The following is a 24046-nucleotide window of genomic DNA, read 5'->3' as shown; positions in this document are numbered from 1 at the left end:
GCTCTCATCATATAAAACTGTATATTTTCCTCAGGTTTCCCCCGAAACCAGGTTTCAGATAACCCCCCTCTCCCTCTTTTGTTAATTAGATTGCACAGGTGCCACGGACTGCAGGATGAAACTGAGACCTACTTAACAAGGGATAATCTCAGTAAGTGTCGCATTAACGTGGCTTGCAGGCTCAAGCTCAAGTCAAAATGTCATGACCAGCAAACAAGATTTGAGCAAAATATCACAGAAACTCAAATTGCACCACTTCTTGGTAATTAAAGCTAACACAATCATCTCCTAGCACATCATTAATGCCTGTGTCTAGCACCGTAAAACGCAAAATCTCAATGATTCCCTTAACTGGTTCTTCTATTCAAACACCAGTTCCTACACCATCTTTCCTACTGTGTATTTGACACAGAGACATGAGAATTTGTTACACACTGCCACATTTCAGAGCAGAGAGCTGTCAGCGGAGATCAGACCTTGTTATAGTTCACATACTCTGTCAAATTAGATCAATCACGCTAATTTTTCTTTGCATGTAGGGATATTTCCCCTGTCACTGTTGCTCCTGCACACAGCACGCGCACCGATAGCAACACTGAAATAAGGGACCCCCCCCTCCCCAACATTACAAATTCCAATTTAACCCTTGTTTGCACTGAGCACTGTGGAGGATGTGTCATTTCCACCCATGAATTATCTTCTTCACAGCAAATTGTGTGTGATGTGCTTTATGCATGCTTCATACAGTATATAGAACATAAATTACAGCTTTTAGTAGGCTACTTTAGGAAAGACAGAGATAAGGTGGAAGTAAAGTGGATCAGCTTATATGATTCCTCCAACACCACTGTTTTTTAAATCACCACCAATTGTTTCTGTCATGATCAGGTGGTTCAAACATATGAAATATGAATAACCCCACAGTAACATCGATCTATATTATAATACTTAATATATTAACTATATCTGTAAAGGTGAAGGATAATGTTAAGGATATATAATCAACAGAAAGTAAAATGATTTAAATATAATGTTATTCACATAAATTCAGCTTCATTATACAGTTTCAGAGTTTGGATTTCTTTTAGAAAATAATAAATAAATGAAAAAGCTTGAATATTGGTAGATTCTTTAACCAAAGTGCCTTCTGCTCGGGAGCTGTTTTAAATAGGCTTGGCTTCAAATTATCCTTTACTTTATAAGAGCGGTGACAGAAGCAACACCTTTAACAAGGGTTGTTGTTCGATGGTGTTTATCTTTTTGAATTGTCCCACATTAAAAAGCTTCGTCTCTAGTCTCTTCATTGTGTTTTTATCTATTCTGCTTTTATTTATTTATTTATTTTCTCTTTCCAAAAGCTCACACTAATCATTTACAACACAGTTACATATTTCTGTCTCTCTCCCTGCTGTCTTTTTGGCCAGTTCACAGTGACCTGTCCTCATGCATGTAACTTACTTTAAGTCCTGCATCAACAGTCCAAATCTAATTACACAGAGACTGGCCTTATTGTGCTTTAATGACTGGGCATAATGTGGCCTTCCATCACAACAGCAAGCATTTTAATAGTTTCACCACGGCTGACGCACGTGCCTCCAGAGTCAGATGTGTCTCAGTGGGTTAAGGTAATGTTTTGAAGATAATGAAGCTATTATTAATGCCAGCACTAATGAAAGTCATTCCATATGCCTGACAACACAGGTGTGTCTAAGGTCGAGTATTACATTTCTTTTAATCTGCTGAACTGAGTCTGTACCATTAAGTAGCAACACCTTTACTAAAAGAGGATTGAATTGTGCTTAAGCTTCAACAATACACGGAGCCACTTTCTGTATCTTAATTTTATGGAAACAAAATATTCCGTTTTTAACACGGTTTTTGGGCAGGTTTTGAGGAAACATTTGGCACATTAGGTTCTTTCAAAACTTTGTGCATTTAAGTTTTGCCTCATTTGTTAAATTTATTACACTTCTTGGTAAAATAATAGCTATTTCCATGTGTGGGAACAGCTGCCACAGCAAAAGCAGACTGTCTGATGCAAAAAAGAAGTCATCAAGGAATGCTTGAAAACTTGATCCCATGATTTGCGGGTTTATTTTGCAACTGTTGGGATGCAAGTGCTTGAATATACAACCAAAAAAATCTTAAAATCTGACGTGTGTGAGAGGCGTTCCAGGAAAAAGTTGAAAAGTTGTCCAAAAAGAACATTAGAGCAAAATCACAGCTGGCCGGTGAACATACAGGTACGAACCAGACGTCTTGGAATAATGTGATGTAGACAGGCGAATCGAGGGCAGAACTGTTTGGTCAGAATACATAAAAATGTTTGGCGCAGACCAAAAACAGCTCACCAAATGTAATGGATTAGGGTTAGCTGCATCTGGGACTGGGCAGCTTGCAGTGACTGATTTAACAATTAATTCTTCATGATATCAAAGAGCAAATGAAGATATTGTGAGACCATTTGCCCAAAAGCTGAAACTAACAGGATAATTATACTAGTGACAAAAGGAAATCCACTAATAATGGGCTCAAAAAGAACAAATGGAGGGCTATAGAATCCCATTCAAATGGCCTTTTTCTTCAAATATCTTGCAACTGAAGGGATTTTTACTTGGGAAAAATGGTAAAATTTTTAAGCCAGTGACACAGTTACGGATCTAAAAGTTCCTTGGATTAAAGGGGGCAACTCTAGGACAGCAAAGGTGCACTTACCTTTCACACAGAAGAAAGTTTAATCTATTTATGTACCGATTTGAGATGCAGTTACATTTTGATATATAGAAAAACCAACGCTCAAACACTCACACACGCCTCTCTCGTATAACTCACCTTTGCGAGCGGTCTTAATGCTGACCGGCTGGAACCCTCCGTTGAGGGCAGAGGAATCAATGATGTCAGAGCTGAAGTCCCGGTGGTTCTTCCTGTAGATGAAGAGTGCCACGACGACGGAGATAACCAGGCACATGATCACTGCTATCACAATACCCACATAAAGAGCTACATCATCAGTAGTGGGGGCCACTGGAGAAGGAGTTTGGGGACGAAAGACAAAAAACACAGACAGAAAAAAAAAAAGTCTTTTAAGATCTCGTAATGCTTCCATTTATGACATAAAGCCTTTTTCTCTCAGTATGCAGGACTTGTGATGAAGCCATTATCAGCAGGGTAATATCCTGGTTTACGATTGAGCCGGATATTAATAACTATCTACTGAGAAATAAATGCACGAAGTGTAGCTCCAGTCTTTTTTGATTAATGCTGACCTGCTGTGGGAAACACAGTTCATGAAAAAAACACGAGGCTCTCTTGATTGTTAAAACTGAGGCGAGATAATGATGCAGGCAACTTAGTTTGACACACATCATCGGGCCTTTTTTCACTGTTTGCTTTGGACATGTGCGACACACTAAAAGGCACGCCGACATCTGTTCACTATCTTGTATGCGAATGTTAAAAATGGCCACAGAATTCTTGAAATAACACATACTGCACTGTGTCATGTGCAAGACCTTGATAAAATAACAATGTAATAACCATATAATAAAGTAAATGGTGACAAAAATTCATTTAAACAGCACAATTAATAAAGAAGGCTGTTCCACCGCGGTCCAGTGACACAAAGATTTCTGCTCAGAACCAAGATCAAAAGTTCTGAAGACAGAGATGTCGATGTTTTCATCTTCAAATTACCATGCTCTGTGCTGAAGTTCAGAGTCTGTCTCTGTTTTTGTTCTTACACACTGCAGATAAGATCTAGACATGGCTCACATTTCTCAAATTGTCTTTCATCTCCGTCTCCCTCCCAGAGACTTTCTGTCCACTATCCAGCTGGAGAAGCCTCAGTGATTAGTAGGCCTGGCATGGATATATGTGCCTTTTAGAAATACAGACTCAGACGGGCTCTCATTAAAGATCAAACCTTTTAATGGATGCCTACTGACAGTCTGAACTCTCTTTGGTGTTTGATAAGGAATGTCCTTCACTGTCACCAAGTTGACAAATGGGGGTGAAGCTCTTATGTGGAGGACACGAAATGTCAAAAAGGCATGTATGAGCATGTGTGCACGTATTGTTCAACACATGCATGGACATTGCACAAGTGAAGTCATTGTCCAAAGAAAGGCAAACGCCAAAGCAAATGCTTACAAACACACTCTTATCAACAGGAGAACAAAAAGGTGTTGTGATCGGGCAGACACAACAATTTTTGAGATGATGTGTGTGTTGAAATTGCACAATATCTGCACCAGTAGATGGCAGTGTCACCCATAAATCCATACAGGGCGCTTTGAAGACGTCCATGATGGCCGAGCATTTGTGTAAATTAGCCTCGTGTGTCTCAGGGATACAGATGGCACTCAGTCTGTGTCTCTTGTGTTCTCGCGCACAAAGGAGGATAAAGGAGCGGAGCGAAAGGAAACCAAGAGCAGAGTGCTTTCGTGACAAGTGAAAGTCACGCGTTGTGTCATTTTAATCACATACTTCCTTTCTGGCTTCATTTTCAGTAACTTATGGTTTGATTTTTATTCCATAAAAAGGATTTCAATGTAATTAAAAAAGTCCACTATTCAACACTTATTTAAATCATATTACATTTAATTTCTTGATGAATCCCTATTGAATAATATTTAGAGTGACCTCCATTTCAATTAAAGATCATTTCTGTAATTTTTATTGAAAGACTACAATTGAAGTGGGGAAAAAGGGTATTAATATTGTAGTGCTCCCATAGATGTTTTCTGTGAGGAAGGACATGCATGTCCCAGCCATGACTTTTCAGCCTAGAGTGAGACATCACATTAAAGATACATCCTCTAATCCTTCTTCTAGCGCAGACACAAACAGAAAACAGAGCAGGGAGTCAGTGATGAAAGTTTGAAAATGTAATTTCACTGCGTTCCCTCTGCCAAGCTTCCCCGCAGTTATTTAACATATATCCCCTCAGTCGAATAATCTTCTATTCATGCTTTGATGATAAAGGCAGCAACCTGCTAAGTGTACGCATTAAAACGTATCACTTAGATTAATACATCGCTTTGAACATGAGCCATTGTTGGAAAGTACAAGAAATGAAACTGAAAGGAATTATTGAACACTTCATTCTCAGCGAGGTTGCAAAAATTTACAAAGAGATGGGTGAGAGATGGAAAATAATGCCCCCACCCCCCCCAAAGAAAATCAGCATAGATGTGCAAATTCTTAACCATAGCACATACCAACAAATGGGCTCTTTGAAAAGGTCACATTTAAACGAACAACAACCCAAAAACAGACAGATTTACAAAGACCTTTAAAACCAAGAAGCAACAGTCTTACAGAGCCTCGCCCCTCACTCCGACCAGAACATTGAGTCAGCCCTAAATTATACATGAAGAGACAAAAATCTTAAAGCAGCCGAAATCCACAGAAGAACTGTGCAAGAACAACCTACAAAAATTCTTCTAGCTGAGAATTTTGAAATATATATATATATATATATATATATATGCACACACACATACTGAGGATATTTCTATGAGAACTGGTGATATTTTAAAGCAAATGGAGGTCACAGCAAATATTATTTTGAGTTTATGCTCTTGCCTGGTAACTGATCAATAAACAATGTTCATTTCCGAAAGCTTTACTATCTGGTAGGTTAAAATGTCTGCTTGACACAGTGCATGAGCTGCTGGTGAGGCAAAGTTCGGCAGGGTGAAGAGCAGGGTCCGCTCTTACTTTGAGAATAGTAGCGTGGCCGTAAACAAGCAGCCTGCTAGCACAGACACATTACGAGGAACGGGTTAGGGCGATCAAAACGGATCATATCCTGAGGTGGTTATGAAGTAAAAAACAGAAGAGCAACAATAACTCGCTGGTGGACACAGAAGAACATTCGCAAACATTGTTTTTCATTTTACTTATGGACACGTTGTTGTGTTTTGTTTTATGCTTTTAGTGCAAAATGGCTATTTCTGAAATGTTGCTTTTTGCTAAAAAGGAAAATCTGTATGTAAGACTGCAAATTCAGGTCGTGCACATTAAAGCATTAAAGATGCCTTAAAAAAAACAAAACAAAGGCAGACGTGACAAGAATGCAGAAATAATGAAAAAAGAACGAAATGGGGGGAAAAAACAAAACAAAACAATAACTCACATGAATTTCCAATATCACTCTTGTCTTTTGCCTCAGAGGACTTCTGATATAAGGAACCTTGAAGAGAGAAGCGGATATGGATAGTAGAGCGAGAGGTATGGAGAAGGGGAGGGAAGAGAGAAAGATGAGGGTGGGGGGGAGGAGAGGGATGATGAAAATCAAATTTCCAACAGAAAAACAAACTCAACAAATGAGACAGCAACAAACTCATGAGTAGGAGTGATGGCACCGGGAAGCGATCTTTCTTGATTTGGCCCCTCCTCTCTATATCTGTGTATGGAGATGGATGAGGAGAGCAGGGGAAACATGGAGGTTCTGTAAGAGAGTGGCGCGATCCATCAACTGGGCTTAGTGCCTTAGCAGCAGCAGGACTGATGCTGGCAGGTGAGGGGGATGGTGGGGCTGATAAAGTGTGGGCTCCAGCCGAGTCGGCAGAACCTACAGCCTTTCATCTGTCACTGGAAGGTGGATGGAGAGGGTAGTGCGCGAGATAAAAGGAATGATTATGTTAGGGAAGCAGGAAGTGGAAAAGGGCTGAAGGACAGTGATGTGGAAAGTTGAAGACATGCGATTGAGAGATTAGAAAAATCTTCAGTTAAGATAGGTTGTTTTTTTTTATGTGTGTATGTGTTTGTGTGTGTGTGTGTTTTTTGGCCCAAACTGGGGTCTTGGTTGTTTTTTGTTGTGGCCAGGTTTTTTACTGAAATGAAGTGCAAAGCAGGCTAGAAAGACAGAGCCAGGAATAGTGCACAAGCACACATAATATTCAGTCTCCCTGGGACATCCATAAACAACTATACAAACAATGAAGTCCTTATTGGAAAAGGGAGAGAGCCACAGGCAGACAAGTGGACTGACAGGAAAATCAATGGCCTGATAGATGGGATTGGTGTGTACATGTAATCAGGCAACCGGGATGCCGGGACGGAGCAGGGGGAGGTCGGCTGTTGCATTCAGTCTAACTGATGGCCCATTTGAACCCATCCTGTGGAGTTTCTATTCAGCCCAACCGAGTCTACAGCACAGCCGACATAAAGGCATGCTTCAGTGGGTGGGCTCATAAGGAAACGTCAGATCGCCGAAGTTTATTCTTTATTGGCAACACAGAGCTGGGAGAGGAAGAGGGAAGCATAGTACAGGAAATCATTGTCTGTGTTTTAACAATTACTCCTTTGAATGTGACAGATTTCCAATCTCTGGGAAATACACTGTCATTTGGGGAAGAGAAAGTCATTTGTCACGTTATTTAAAGGCTCCTTACTCTTCTATGTTTAATGAAATTGCTAATTACATGACAAATAATATTTATTGACATTTTAACTAATCTTTGAAACCGCATATAAAACACAGAGGATATAACTTTATGGTGTTTGGAGGCTGAACTGAAACTTAAGAGTCTGAACTGAAGCTTAGGAGTCACGGCTGTCCTGCCTCTGGTGTTCGATAGCAATGAAGCGTGTCCCCTTGCTGGAGTTGGTGTTCCCCTCTCTCTAGATCAATATGTCAGAGAAAATGTCGTGTCAGAGAGCAGGGTTACCAAAGGCTTGAAAAACAACATCAGTATCAAGAGCTGCAGACCACAGGGGGAGCGCAAAAAAGAGATTTAGACAGGTCAGGCTAAGTGAACAGTGAAAACTCTACATGTGTAAGAGTCGGGAACTTCTCTCTAAACACGCAGAGTGCAACCTTTCTAGATCAATTTAAAGACACATAACTTTGTTAAATCCAACCCCTCCCACCCAGAAAACTCCCTGACAGTCTAAATGTGATAAACAAGCTGCAAAGTTAATTATAACAACTCTTTTTGACGCGAGTCAGTTGTATTTCTGCAGGAGGCAGTGATGGAGCTGAGCACCACGTTCTATTTCAAGGTCTGGTCTATCAAATTCCTTCGGTGGATTTTGGTGATGGACTGCAATTGAAATGATTTAAATAAATTCAAACAACAGAAAATAAGATCAAGCTGCAATGGAATCCACAGACACGTGTTTGCTCAGATCACGGCCCTGCACTAGAGGGAGCAGACCAGCGGTCCAAGGTGAGTTCAGATTGCACACAACTTCCATTCCCAATCATATTTGCCATAACATGAGCTTTCAGATAATGGGCCGTTCTCCTAAATGCTTGTGGAAATGGTCATTAGCATTGACATAAGTGGCTTCACCCTTTTAGCTTCCCCCAAAAAAAAGAAAAGAAAGAAAATCAATCTCTGAAATGATCCTAAATCTATATCATTATGGCTTTATATTCTCTGAAAACTAGCCATCAATCTACCAAGAACTAATGCTTTTGGTGTAGGCTGAGTTGCAAAGGGCGTACAGAAGGGCAGGGAAGTGTGGGGTGAACATATGTTGTGTTGCAGAGGGAAATAAAACAAGACGAAGAGAGACAAATAACAGCACATCTGTCACGGCCTTCTTATTGATTTTTTTTCTCTCTCTCTCTCTCGTGCTTCTATATGCCGTTTACATATGTGCTCCCTCTCGTAATGAGCTAATGCAACCTCTCTCTGATGTTAAAACGTTTCCTGAACACCGTCCTTAGCACATATAGAACATGCGTGTGACGGCAGGCATCTACTTCAGAGGCATACAGATCCACCAGCCATCTGCATCTGAAGATGTAACCTATGCTACACCACATCAACAGGTAGCAGTTTACAACCTTATGGTGCAGCAAAACCTCAGATCTGCTGCACACAGCAGTCGCTAGCTGTCTCAAATTTCATACATCTAGCAGCTGAGCTGCTGTTATATTATTAGTGTCACATCACCATCTGTAATAGGTTATACACACGACAGAGGCATTTGTGACAGCGATTGGGTCCTACACCTACAGAGATGTTTATTAAATAGGAATTTTATGCAACTAGACACAGAGTTTAATTCACTTACTCTGCGATGCTCTCTCCCTTTCACAGACTCTCTCTTTTTATTAAAGGCACAGAATCACTACTAGTACTTTTGGTTTAGTTTTGATGTTTTAGGATGTAGGTGTTTCACCCTGTAACAACATAATACTGCGGCACGCATGCAAACACATACACACAAACGTGCATCAAAGCAACTGCGGCTCGATTCTAATCTGTGAATGTGTTATAAGGCAGAGGAAGCAGGATTGTTGGCTTCACTGGAGTGCGTGGCTGTTTTTAACTTCACTGGAACAAAGAGGAGAAGAAAACAATTCTCTGCCTGCAGAAAAATATCTGGCTGCACCACAAACTGGCTTTAGTTTGCTACTTGAAAGACAAAGTAAAAGCAAAGAAAAAAAAATGCTGGTGCATCTGGATGTCTTTTGCGGTTTTTTAAGTTGTTGTAATACCAAATGATAAGTATTTGTTCACTTTACAGTGAACATAAAGGCCAGCTCGGAAAAGAGGGCGAGTCCAAACACGTGCTACTTTGTGGCCTGTGTTTCCTATCGTTGGACGCAGGAATCCAGAGTTTTTCAGTAAAGGTAGTAATCAAAGCAGTTTAGTCGTTGTGCCCCCTCCCCTTTGTGTAATTAGTGCATAATGACTTATTATTTTCAAATATACCTCCCAAATTCTTAGCTTATGACAAGGATAATTAGTTAGATTGCTTCCTCTTGCGGCCAAGTACTTTTTTTTTAAACGTGTACTTATGCTTGCAATAGAACTGACACAGGAAGATGAGTGGTGGTTTTTGATTTTATGTTGCTTTGATCAAAAACGCTTTTGTCTGTTGTGTACATAAAAATAAAGAGAAACAGATCAAGTGCAGAGGACAGAGAGGCGTTTCGGCTTGTCTTATTGTTTATGTATGAGCGAAGTGAAACAGACTGGGTGAGGACAGGGTGAGCGTGTTATGTGAGGATGTGAAACACAGCGCGCAGTGATGAAAGAGCACAGTGAAAGTCCCGGTCAAAGGGTGAAGAGATTTCTTTTGTTGGCAGGTCAGACAGTCGCAGAGGATTAATCGGGTACTCACTCTGCATGCACAGCCCATCGGTGCAGTTCTTAGACTGGAGCACCATGCCCTCACAGTCCTTTCCCCCGTTTTTGGGTGCTGGGTCGCTGCATTCTCTCCTCCTCCAGTGGGTGCACTCTGTCCCACAGGTGGACCACTTACTCCACTCTGTCCACAGGCCATCCACTATCACATAACAGACAGGACAGATGAGGGTCGAGCGAACGAGATGGCAAATGAGAAGATGAAGATGAATTTAGCGCGCGAGCAGGTGGAGTGGGTGCGGTGGATGCACGAACTGGGCGGAATTTGTGCAAACGTACAGAGTCGCATCAAATTGAATGCATTTCGTTTATGTGCACCTGAACTCAACACGCCCACGTACACATGGGCGTGTTATCATTTTAATACCTGGGCAGAGAGGATTACACGGTAGCTTCTGGATGCCTTGCCCTTCACAGATGGCACCGCCATTGAGTGGCGCTGGGTTAGTACAGCTCCGTGTGCGTTTCTGGTAACCACGGCCACAGCGGCTGTTACACACTGACCACTCTGTCCATGTCGACCATCCACCATTCACTGGAAACACACGGTGGTAAAACATGTTAAGTATAACTTGATTATGGTCTGTGAAACTGTTAAATTGAATAATAAAATAAAACACAAATGTGTGTGAATTAGAGTGAAAGAACTAAACCCATGAAATTAAAAACTCTGCATGTTTGTTTTCAGTGACCAGCTCATTAATTTGACTGTCTAAGAAAGCCCAGCTCAGAGGTTCAAGTAATTTGCCTACTATAAAATGTACCAATATTGTTCATTTTGTTTTGCATTTTGACCTTAAACTATCGGGCAATTACTTTGCACTGCAGACAGACAGTAAATTCTGGTCAGACTGCTGCATTTTCCATTCACTGATTCCCTCTAATGCCTCTCTTCCCTCTCTCATCCATCTCTGTCAGCGACTAAATCCAGCGCGGAGTGACATCAGGGCTTGTGGCTGAGAACAAGTCTGTGGCATTTCAGATGGTGGAACCAGGCCCCTTGGAGTCTCAGACCTTCAAATGTGACATGCTTATGAGTGAAGCCCAAAATATTGGACTCTGGGGGAAGACCCACATTTATTTACTGTCTGCTTTGTCTCCTCCATGAATAAAGGCTCTATCTTCTGTCTTTCGCGCCTCTTTTCTTCTTCTCTCCCTGCCATTTTCTTCTTATCAACTTACTGTTTCTAGTATCTTTGTCTGGGATTTTGCTGGAAACCTCTGGGATATAAACATGCTCCCTTTCCTTCTAATTTATATATCACTAGTATTAGGCATAGCCCTTATTCTCTAGGTTTTCTCACACTTCTTTGCAGGGAAATGTGTATACTTTCATGTACAGTAATATTGTACAATAGTACTGTCAACTTATGCTTCCCCTTTCCAAAAGAGACTTATTTCCAAAACAGCTGAACGACTGTGTAAAATGCAAAAGATTTGCAAAACTATTTTTGTTTCACATTGAAACAAATGTTTCCAACAGGTCTGAACCAAAGGCAGGCCAGTTTAGCACCTGGACTACAGACTTACTACAGACCCATATCCAAAACATGTACATACTGTTTAGCATCAACAATGCAGGTCACATATACCATGTGCACTAATGTTCCCCCCATACCATTTCTGATACTGATACTCTTAAGCTGTGCACCGGCCACAAGACCACCATCCTTCTCACCTTCAGCTCATCGCCCACAGGATGAGGCAGAGAGAAATCTGCAGCGTTTCTGGATCTTATTTTTATACCATTTGTTTTTATTTGCAGAGGTTTTCAGAAGTGTTTCTGAACTCAAGCTGTGTTTTCCACTTTTCCACTACAGAATCATATCTGGTGCCACATGAGCAGCCAAAGGACACAGCCATTCGATAACAATTTGCAGACTTTACCCTGGTGTGCTGAGATTTATCCAAATTCTCTGAATCCTTTAATGATATTACAGTATATACAACAAATGATACAATCCCCAAACTGAAACACTGCAGATTAACTGAACAGATTGTAAGAGGTTACTCCAGGGGGTCCTGATTCTCTTTTTAGCAGCATTAAACAACTGTTTTTTGTTGGCCTATCCAATATTTTGACATGTTCAGCTTTTTCTTTTAGATGAATATAGTGTTTAACTGATTTATAGGTCAGTGCAATCTCTTTCACACTTGAGACAGAGTCCCAGCCTTTTTAGGAAATCAGGGTATACATGAATGCTTGTGTAGTCCTCTTTGGAAAGGAAAAGGACAGGCTGACATCAAAGTGCTTTTTTGACACTTGGCTCTAATATACTCTGCTAGTAACATGAAATTCTTGAGGAGACACTTGTCTCACTGCCTTCCTATTATAATACTAACCATGCAGTAAGTCCAGGGAAGAGATAAGGGAACAGGATGAGAAAATTCTGGCTTTGAAGCTAAACTCTGATAATGGTATCAGACATCTGGTCACCTTTATGGTATGTGCACTATATGCACATCTGTATTTATACGCCACCTTCATTTAGAAATATGCATTACACTGTTCGTGCAAAGTGAATAAAATCTGTAAGCACTTCTGCACCTGAAAGAAGGCAGTTGTTTTATTATTCCCTTTTAGAGTTAAATTGGCAAAGCCATGAAAAGTTCTATCAAGCACAGGATGAACTCTGCTGGCCTCAGTTAAATGAGCTATCAAGCCAGTAGTCATTTCTACAGAAAAAAAGAACAATGTCTGAGGTTCAAAGGAACATTTGCTTCACGTGTCATTTGTTCTGTCTTAAGTAGCCTCCAGCAGCTGTTGAAGTTTAACGTCAGAACCGTGCTGTGCAATAACAGTCATGTTAGCTGATGTTAGAGAGACAGTGCGCGAGGCTGCGTGAAACCACAGCAGGGGTCTCTTTAAGTACAGCTCAGCCACATCAGCACCTCTGCAGATCAAAAAAGAGAAAAAAAACAAATCTTCCATTCCTTGCACACCTTCTGGCAGGAACAAAATGAGTGAATGTTACACGCTGCAGGAGAGAGAGAGGGGGAGATTTAAAGTATGCAGAGTGACTTTGAAATTTGTTTTTACTTTGAGCCGAGCTGAACTTCATAAAGGAAGTTTCCTCAACACCAGTGTCTCACTTTACTAATCAGCCGTGTGGTTGGCAAGAACAATGAGCTGGTCAGACACATGTAAACTACTTTGAATCGAATTGTATTAACGTGTAGAAAGGTAAGACTGTAGGTTACCATAGACAATAACTGTGGCAGTTGTGCTGCGTCTTTTCGCCACAATGTTCTTTGCCACACAGGTGTAGTTGGCCGTGTCAGAGAGGCGAGCCTGTTTAATAATGAGGTTGTGGTCGATGGTGATGTAGAAGTTTCTGTCGTCTGCAGGGTCGATAACCTCCTCGTTCTTAAGCCACTCCACCTACAAAAAAAACCAAACAAAGGAAATCAGGAATGTGAAAGTGAGAAAGAAAACTGCGAGCTTGGAGGCAACAGAAATGCTTTTTTTTTTTTTAAACGGAGGACGTGAAAGGAGATATAAGACAGTTTGACCTCATTAAATTGTACCAAAAATCAAAGTGAAGTGTTTAAACAGTGATGGTTTTTGTGTAGTTTCTGTCTAACCTCTCAAATAACTGTGAGTGCCAGGATTACTATGTTTACTCTGAGGTCCTGCTACAAAAAGTCAATAGCTATCATGCTCTTTTTATTCTCCCCCTAGAACAAAGCGCCGCAGTAACAGCGGCGCTGTCAGACAACAGAGACAAGAAAACTCTCCAGAATTCCTCAGGCTGAGAAGCTCTCTGACCTTTTCTTTTGAGTTCCATTTTTCCAAATGAAACTGATATTGCACTCCAGGCACTATCGCAGAACAGAAGATCATTTGGAGGCTTTATTTGCTGTAATTCACCGAGATCCCTTTTCTCTCTTCAAGAAGAGAGAAAAGAAAAACATGTGCCGCCTCACAGTCCGCAGCCAGTTTGATTCAAAATATTTCCTGGTTCTCTGGTTTTCTTCAAAGAAACTGTCCAGTGATGAAGAGGCCTGGCAAACAGCTAACTTCCTGTGCATTGTGATAGCCCATGAGTAACAGGGCCTGATAAGAGATAAGACACCAAGGAGGACTACAGAGAAAGATAAGCAGGATGTTTATAAAGGGGCTTTCTCATGAGAGATAGAATATCGCAAAAAGTAGGGCAATAACCTGATATGAGACTGGCCAAGACAAAACAGTCACTGTTGTTTTTGAATTTCTTAGGCAACAACACAGAAACAGCATTTTGTGCTGTGAAAACGTACAATACACTGGCCATTGTTATAAGACCGGCATTGTTAGGAGTTTCTCAAAAGACAATACAGACCCACTATGACATGCACTGGGATATCAGCATCACCGGCATCGCACCTCAGCAAGACTACCTGCTCTTTCTTTTTCTAGTTTTTGCTATGTAAAGTTTATCTTATTTTAAAAATACAGACTTTAAATACTTCCTTTCACAGTTAATTCTCAGTAAACAAGTCCCAAATTGTTGCATACAACACATCAACAGGCACTTATCCCCATCACACACTTACATCGGAAAAAAGACGGGGTTTAAAACACAATATCAACTGAGCATTTCAGTGAACCACTGTAAGCTTAATGTATATTCACTGTTCATTTGGTGCTTATGAATTTCTTCCTCTATAAACACGTATCAGTCGAATCAATCTCACAGAGCCACGAGGGACGCAGTTCCATCACTTGCCGTCTATTAAATATAACTAAACATTTCTCTCCCTTGAGAACAAAGTGCAGCATGACAGACTGTATATTGCAATATATAGGAGATAGATCATTCACAGATACATCATTATTTAAAAAATAATAATTTCTGCAAGGAACTCGTGCAAAAAGAAATGTTTTATGTTAACCTAGTTCATTAGACTTCTGTCTAGATCATTAATAAAAGCAGAGTTTACATATACATATACACACGCACACACACACACACACACACACACACTTATCCAGCAGGGTAACACATCATGTCATTCAGATCCATTCATGTGTTCACTCTATTCAAATGTCCTTTACAGTCACCAGATCTCAATCCAATAGATCACCTTTGCAATGTGGTAGAACAGCAGATTTACATCATGGATGTACAGCTGCTGAATCTGCAGGAACTGTGCAAGCATTAGGACAGATTGAGGGTAAAAAGGGGTTCAATCTGGTACTAGCAAGGTGTACCTAATCAAGTGGCTGGTGAGTGTTTATAGTTAGTTGTTTCCTGCTATTGAGCTGTCTTCTTTAAATTATTTTGACAGCAGCTCAGGTGTCAGTCAGACATCTTCTACAAAGTTTCTCTTATTTTATACCGACACAACTAAGTCACATATGCTGTGTACATTACCACGATTTCACTACAAAGAAGGCAATAACAAACTGTAACTGTAAAAATATAACAAGAAGGTTTATATTCTATACATATGTATAGAATTCTACGTATATTTATATATGTAGAACTGACTAATTTAAGTGCAGGCATCAGGAGAGTTACTGAGTACGGGTCCCATACATTTTCTGTACATGTGTGTGTCACCCTCAGTCTTTAATAATGAATAAAACATTTCGAGCACTACCAGAAAGAAGGACCCCTATGTTCAGAGAACAAAGATTTGACAGTGATCTGATTGCCACTTTTTGTCTTTTGTTCCCACACACAAGCAATACCAAAAGCAAACAATCTAATGATGCAAACAGGAGAAACAATGGCTGTTTTTTTGTTGTTGTTGTTGTTGTTTTTGACATAAATATTTTCTCTTTTGGTGCCTGCATCAGTGTGTGTTGGGCACAGGGAATTAAAAAGTGAAAGGTCTCTTCTTAGAATAGAGATTGACAGTTGATACAAAGAGGTGGTTATCCAATTTTGCACCAATCACAGAGGCTGCCTCTTCAAATTTGCTGTGTTCAGATGTCAAGAGCACTTTTATATGAGAAGGTAATTAAAAATTGAACAAAAGCGCTTTTCAGTGCAGATGGAGGGGTGGGAGGGAGACAGAGTGACAAGAAATATAAAGTGGTAGAAACTCATGTCAAAAGGGGGAAACGTGTGAGAGAGCTAAACTGAGCAATGGTTCACCGATTATTTTGTACTGACTATATTTAGGACTCATTTATAAAAGGTTGTTTGGCTACAGGGCTGTGACTGATGGTTTCTTTGTCAGGCAACTGATAATGCTCCGGACATTCGAAAAGATCACAAAAGTTTTAGACTTGGCTGAAAATGCATGTTTAATGTTGTTGGTTTTTTGGGTTTTTTTAAATTGAGGTTTGCTGCTGACAGGTAGCTTAAACAGGTTTTACTATCAAACTTCTTAAAAGTAAAAGCAGCAAATTTGCACATTTAAAGGATGAAACCATTATTTTTTGGCATGTTCCTTCATGTGATAGGGTTTCTTTGTACAATATCACATATGCTCCGTTAATTTGAAACGTACTTTGAACAGGTAAAGCTACATGTTACAGAAGAAGATTAGGGCCACTGAAATTCATACACACACACACGCACACACACACACACACACACACACACACACACACACACACATAAATTTTGTAAAATTCAAAGTGCAACATGCAAGCATCAAAAACTGTAATATTGTGTATGTATATGTATAGTGTGTATTGTGTAATATTGTGTGTAAGTTGTATATGTCGTGAAAGAATACTTTTAGCATGACCTGTGCTTTTTCAGGTGGAAGTGTTTTTACAGACTCTTCTTTGCAGACTGTCTGTTTATGCATATGTGGTGTAATAAGTGTGGCGTATCAGGTGACCCTGAATCCTTCCTCAGTTATGTTACAATAGGCGTAGGCTGCTGGGGGCTTCTCATCATGCACTGGGTGTTTCTCCTTCACTCACCTTTTTTCACTTACTATGTGTTTGTTTATATGTATATCATTAGTTATTATTAATCTCTGGCTCAGCTCAACAGTGCATCTTTTGTCCTGTGTCCCTCTTTTCCTTCCCACTGGTGACAAGTTCTTGCTCATAGGGTGTCATCTGATTGTTGGAGATTTCTCTGTATCATTATAGGTTCTTTGCCTTACAATAATACAGTGCCTTGAGGCAACTACTGTTGTGAATTGGCGTTATATAGATAAACCTGAACTGAACAGAATCCCAATCACAGCACGGCATACTTCTGTATGATCTAATCTAGTACCAGTCTTTAAAGGAACTAAGCTACACAGTCTGTATACTAATTGCATATGTGCAGAAAACTTCATGTCACATTGAACTTGTTCAGGTTTCTTTCATGCCAACAGATTCAAAAGACATAAACACAGATACACAAAGTTATACACACACATCCAAATGCTCACGCTCACAGCTCGTTAGCGTCTGATTGGCAGTAAAACATCCGGAGAGGTAATTGGCACATTTCTTGTCATTAACGAAAGGAAATTGCCACATGTCAGCTGCCATAAAGAAAAAGCCTGTCTGGCTGAAGACAGCCAAGTGACACACAGTGAGAGAGTGAGCGAGAGAGGGAAAGTGAGTGTGGGGTGGGGGGGCACGTAGAACTAGGAATGGAGGGGGACAGGTAAATGAGAGATGGTAAGACAAAGAGGAGAAAGACAGATGAGTGAGAAGGAGAGCAGGTGCACATCCAGGAGGGCAGTCACTAGTGTTCCAAAATATATCTAATACATCATCACCGAGAGGCAAGGACGGACAAGAAAGAAGAAAGATGGACGATTGGGGGGAAAATGTTACAAACAAGTGACTTTGGCTTGAAGAAAGGAAGATTTAAGATGAACGAGAAGGGACAAAGTCTAAAGCATGAGGTTAACAAAGAAAAATCACATCGATATTCACAGATCAACATACTGAATTGTATTTACACAAATAATACGGATCGATTAAGAAAATTAAAGACATTGAAGCCAATAAAAGTCCATTGACTTCTTGTGCACGGACTAGACTAAATTATTTCAGAGGTGGGATCATCTGAAGTTTGCAAATCTCGTGCAAATATAAAATGCTGGGTTATTCCACTGGAAAGACAAATTTGTTCAAGAAATGTAGCTTGTAGAAATTTGCATGGAACAAATGAAATGGTGAATTGGTCAGTTTTTGATTAATTTAATGTATTTTTTAGCCTTTACTTAAGACAGATAGAGGAGAGAAGACAGTAAAGCAGGCCAAAGGCATGCAGTAAATGGCCTTGGAGCAGATTTGAACCAAGGCCTCAGCAACTGCTTTAAAGTACATGGGTTACCTGTTCAATCAGATGAATTATACCAGAACCCTTTATTTCATTTTTAAATGAAAATCGCAGAAAACGTATTTATAAACCACACCGTGATAATGTCACATGAAGATGCAAACACAAAAAGCTAGGTTTGTATACTAACGTTTGTTCCCATCATTACTGAAAAATAAAGAGTTCATGGAAGGTTTTTTACGCAATAAGTTGTTTGGGGCAGAGTATTAGACATTGAGAACCAAAAGTTTGTTGCACTGGTAAACACTGGAGGATGAGCTCATGCTGAGCTGCTCTCGGTATCAAAGCATGCAAATGTTTGAGAAGTTTCGTGAACCACAGTGCCACCTTATGGCATTAAGAAAGTGCAGTCAGTGGTAGTGGGGCATGGCAAAGCACATGGTGTGACTAGCTTGTTCTGCTGTGGATGATGGGTTTATGTTGTTGCCTTGGAAACTGTCCGTGAGTATTCTCAGTTATTGCGTTTTAAATGTTGGTACAATGACATTTTAAGTTTGGTCAAATTTAACTGAAGCCAAATAACTGATTTTGGTATGGAGTGACTCTACAGTATATCCTTTTGCATTCCTGTCAAAGTATTAGGGCTTTAAACCAAGTGGAGTCACAGTAATGTTAGTATGGGTTTATGCTTTTTTGCAGTTTTACTCATGAAAAGCTTTAATAAAGTCAAGAAAAGTTACACCTTGTTTTATATTGGAAAGGTTCATGGCGTAATCTGTCCAGCTTTGAGCTTTGAAGATGGAGTCTCATCACAAGGAGGGACTGAAGGGTGTACTCCCCTCAGATAGGCTACAGCCCCTAATTTTGATAGAGTAAGATAAGCAGCTAAAGAATAATGAGTGGAATTTGATGTGATAAAACAGACAGCAGTATTCTTCACAGAATCGGTGAGAATCTACTCAACACGTGAAGTCTCCACTAAAGATGCAGTTCTCCAGGAAGGAACATACCTGATGTTTAATTTCTGCTTTTGTACATTCATCCATCCAACCACCCACTTATCCATCCATCATTGAAACATCTATCCATCCATCCACTCATCCATACATCCAACATAATTTGTTTTTTTAGCACGACCACTTGGGGTCAGCAGACATGAGCGCTAAACAAGACTGACATATTGAGATCTCATGGAGTTCATAAGGTAAACCTTTACAGTGTTTTATAGTTAGCACTAGCTGCTATATGCTTTGATATGTTGCGTTATTTTATTTTACATGCAACTCCACGACCTTAGCCTGAATGTCTAAAATCAAAACTTAATAAATGGAGCTGTAGCCCCTCGGTGCACCATTAGTTTTGCTCTCAGTGAGGCATAGCTCTATTTTGAATGACTACCCAGGTGGCCTACGTCCTTTAAACCACCCAGCTTTCAAATAAGAGTGCAGCTTCGGTGCGCCTCCACTGTCACTTCTTCTCCCACTAGCAAACATTACTGGCTGAAGACCTGGTTACAGCAGCAATGTAGGAGTAGCCACTGAGTGGGATGTTTCTGCCTGGGTGTGCCAGCAAAACACTAATTAGCCCAATAGACAGAACACACTGTATACAATCCTCTCACTTGTTAAGAACCACTGCAAAGCAAAACCATTCATTACTCATCGCTGTTGTGTCAGAAATAGAGTGTACAGAAGAGTGTGGGGGTGGAAAGGGGTGTGAAAATAAAGAACGGGGAGAGAAAAAAAAAAATTCCACAGCAATGTGCAAGACTTCTACGGAGAAGTCATTATGAGCTCTTCTGCTTTTCCACATGCACTATAACTATCTATCAGATGTAATTTATTCATTTCCCTTTTTTCACAGTATATATCCGCTCCAGGCTTGAATGACACACCTGGAGAATGAGCCACTAAAGGTTATAAACTGATTATTCAATCATTCACTTACAGACAACAAGCCATATGCTCTGCATCTGCCTGCATGACAAGTATGGAAATGTGAGCTGTATAAATATTAACAAGCCCAAATGCTCAAACGTGTGATATCTTGAGATGTGATGGGAAAAATGTTAGTGTGAGCGTTAATGCCGGTATTGCTTGTTGTAGCTGAACCAGTATATTTGTCTGTGAGGGTGTTTGTGGAGGAGCTGGAATGGGACAGGTTAGGGAGGAGGAGGAGGAGGAGAGAGGGCAAATTTAGATAACAGTAGTGGAGTTGGAGCGGTTACTACTGTAGGTGTCCATAGAGGAGATGGATTGCTAAGACTCGAGCCAGGAATAATGACCTCTCCCAGTTCATTTCCACCTTTAGCTCTCCTCTACAGTCTGCTGAGGGAACACAGGCATTTCTTAAACTGGCTCCAAGGATAGCGAGGCACTGCTTACTCTGTTTTCCCCTTTCCCAGTACATTTACCTCATACGTGTGGCAAAACGATACTCTTTTACCAATGTGTGTTTGTTGGGAAACTACCTTAAGAATCCATAGTTTAAAAATGTCTCTATAAATCCTCCTTCTGTCACTAAATGGATGATTAAATTCTGACAGTGATGATGTGATTATGGGATTTCTGCCAATACTTTTTTTTTTTAAATAAATTCACCACATGTGGGTGGATAAGTGCAAGTTGGCTATTGAGAGGCATGGCACACATGTTATTTCATTAGAATTTTTAAATAACAACCTAACACAAACCATTACTGAGGCTCTGGCTTTCCCAGTCAGAGAACTGTTTAATACACTCTCTGCATTCAGTGCTTGGTTTCCCTGAGACTGCCCTGACTTTTAACAAAGCTTAGATGATAACTCCATCAAGGGAGAGGGTTTCTTTGCTGCTCTAGAGGTCAGATCTCACTTGGTATACAGAATGCAACCTTCAGGAATACGAATAAACTGAAACAGCACAAGCCCCGTGCAAACAGCTTAAAAGCGGTAAGGAGGTTTTTGGGTTTTTTTAGGTGATACAGAAATAATTTTCCCACCAAATAAAAACAGTCGCACTATGTTGTATTCTTTGCTTGGGAAAATGTGTGGTTTTAGTTATTCTTTTACTATATGATCTGTAACAAACGTTATTTGTTTGCTAAAAAAGGGCTTGTGAAAAATATGCTTCCAGATGGCCAAAGTTTCAAATAGCGAGTGGGACTTTAATACATAATGTTGGTTTGGTTTTGTCTTCCAGAATCAGTTTCTTGCATGCAGATTAAAGTAAACAATGTCTTAAGGGGCGTTCACACAGGAAGCGATTTGATTCGCTCGTCATGTTTTGCTTTTTTGTTTGGTTGTTTGTTTATGGTCAGTTGCTCGCGGACATGGCCATAGCAATTCTCTGATTCATTTGCCATCCAGTCATACCACTTGTAGCCTTTATTCTTACCAGCAGCTGCTTCAGTTGCTCGCAAGTCGAGAAGAGTTTAACTCGGGACTCACCCACTTCATGTTGCCAGTGGTTATTTCACCTGTCATCATAATGTTGCTAAACGTCACTTTCTACGATCTCTGGTAAGAACGTTGCTGCAAATTGCTTCCGGTGGACGAGATGCTGGACTGCTAGGATATCAGCTGACACAAGCACGGTTGGTTACCGAAGAGCACTTATAGACTTTAAAAGTGCATCAGAAAGACACATGGGCACCTGCTAATTATTTCAAGAAAGTAATATCCAAATAGAGTTCCCCCACAAAAACTGGAGCACAGTCCCTTTGGATGAGCTGTTAATACAATTAAGCAATCCACTTAGTGATTCAAATGAGCAACTACTGGCTACAGCTGCTGTGTCAGCATCCACCTGTCACTAAAAGCAGCCACAACTATAATAATGTATAACTAATCTTTAATATAAGTGGGTGAGTTGTAGAATACATTCATGGATGGATGCTGTTCATTTAATTATGGAAGTCTATGGGGTCAGTGATTCTACAAGTTCTTCTGTCTTTACTATACAGATAGATTCCACATGCTGTTGCTTGTTATGAAACTGTACTTTATGATCCACATCATTTTCAGAATGAACTTACTCGGTGACCTCTTATACCGCAAAAAGAGACACAGAAATATTTTCTGATAGAATAAAGTCACTCACAACACCTTTATATTGATCAGAGACCCAAAATACTTCCCTCACTGTAACACAACCACCACACACTGTTACTATAGGGAGCAGGGATTCAATTTTTTTTCTACAACAGTTTCTTTCCTTTCTCAGCAGAAGTCTGACTTAATATATGCAGGGAAAATCATCTTCAGAATGAAATACATTTGACAAATAAACCTTACCCACCCAACAGTAGAAAGGGCTGTGCGGGCAGCAGACCTCACAAATGCGGGGCTACTAGGATTAATCGCAGTCTTTTCACGGGAAACCTGCAATGATTGACAGGTGAGTGCCTGAAGGGCAATCTTTAGTTGGTTGCCACAGGGATTTAGACTGGCCTTGTGACTCTTTCTTCCCATGGGTTACCTTAATGAAAATGCCCTCCCTGTTCCACTGGGCACTAAAGTGTTTTTCTCTTGACATTCTTGGCACTCTCATAACGCAACTATGCAGCATTTTTACAGCAGTAAAAGCACTCAGCTATTTTCTGACAAGGTGAACATATGGGCAACCGGTCGCAGCATGCCTTCATATCACTAATTAAGTAAAAGTGGGCTAAAAGAAAACACTAATCGCTTACATGCTCTATGTGTAAAATGGGGTTGATGATGAAGCTTGATAAGTGCCAGATATAAGAACTATACTGGATTTTATATAATAATGAAGCATTTTGAACATATTTTTAAATTAGCAATGACATCTGTCATGAACTGAAACGGATTGAATTTTGTGTCTCAGCTGTTTTAATTCATCTGCATTAGTTTTCTCCCTCTCTGGATGAGAAAGTGTGAAGTAAAGATCTTTGTGTTTCCCATCTTTCTTCTTACTAAGCCAATGGACTTAATCATGGCAGCAGGGCCCGTACCCTGCAGAGCATCAATGACTCGTTACCCGTGATAACACGGCAGGACCCCGACCGACTGAGGAGATGCCTGAATTAAAATCCTGCTTCCATGGAAATAGGCACAGTGCCTCCCGGTCCTGCGTAACCTCTGAACTCTTGTCTTTGTCTCAGGACTGTGACAAGCGCTCCGAAATGGAGACGGAGGGAATGGGCGAAGAAAAGAAACAATTCTTTTTGCTGTCGAGTTTATAAGGCTGCCACATATTAAGTATAAAAAGAGGCCGCTGCTGCTTGTCGAGAGGTCCTTTAGATGTGGATGAAAGAGCCTCCTGAGGGTTTTCAAAGGGAAGGATCTGCATTGAGCTGGTGAGAAGCTCTCAGTTCCCATCTTTACCTTTATTACTATAACTACGGATAGCACTCAGCCACTAAGCTGATATAACAGTGAAACAGTGCACAGAGCCTTTGTGCCAAATCACTCCGATTCTACTGTTCCTAGAATAGCCTCAACAGTTAGATTTTCCTTCTGCTCTTCATTAAGTACATATCAAATATTCATGGCTATGGAAAGGTGTAACAATGACTTTAAGGGAGCCTGTTGAGTGTCTAATTTATTCAGACCATACAAGACATTCAGATGACTTAATCCCTGTGCTATTCCAGAAACCCAACTCGCTGTATTTCAGCTCTCAAAGGCCAAAGTTCCATTGGTAATGGTCACAGGGAGAGCCAAGATAAATGCCTGCTGCTTGTTTTCTTTGTGTGTGCAAAACTGCGTGTGTGTGTGTGTGTGTGTGTGTGTGTGTGTGTGTGTGTGTGTGT

The 24046-nt window shown here is 40.4% G+C and overlaps 1 protein-coding gene across 2 annotated transcripts in view; it reads right to left on the bottom strand.

Moving 5' to 3' along the window:
• unc5cb (unc-5 netrin receptor Cb) overlaps window positions 1-24046 on the bottom strand; it is a 124965-nt gene that overhangs the window by 15449 nt on the left and 85470 nt on the right. Inside the window, exons 5-9 of one of the 2 annotated variants that reach the window (XM_005735192.1) lie at window positions 13314-13494; window positions 10480-10647; window positions 10090-10254; window positions 6140-6196; window positions 2833-3024 (exon numbers count right to left, since the gene is read on the bottom strand). In XM_005735192.1, the coding sequence (XP_005735249.1) occupies window positions 2833-3024; window positions 6140-6196; window positions 10090-10254; window positions 10480-10647; window positions 13314-13494 (763 nt within the window). The remainder of the gene's footprint in view (window positions 1-2832; window positions 3025-6139; window positions 6197-10089; window positions 10255-10479; window positions 10648-13313; window positions 13495-24046) is intronic. The other variant, XM_005735193.1, reaches the window with a different exon arrangement.

Source organism: Pundamilia nyererei, unplaced genomic scaffold (assembly GCF_000239375.1).
Source record: "Pundamilia nyererei isolate P.nyererei 1_Seehausen unplaced genomic scaffold, PunNye1.0 scaffold00063, whole genome shotgun sequence".
NCBI classification, from domain to species: domain Eukaryota; kingdom Metazoa; phylum Chordata; class Actinopteri; order Cichliformes; family Cichlidae; genus Pundamilia; species Pundamilia nyererei.
This window is presented reverse-complemented; position numbering and strand designations above follow the sequence as displayed.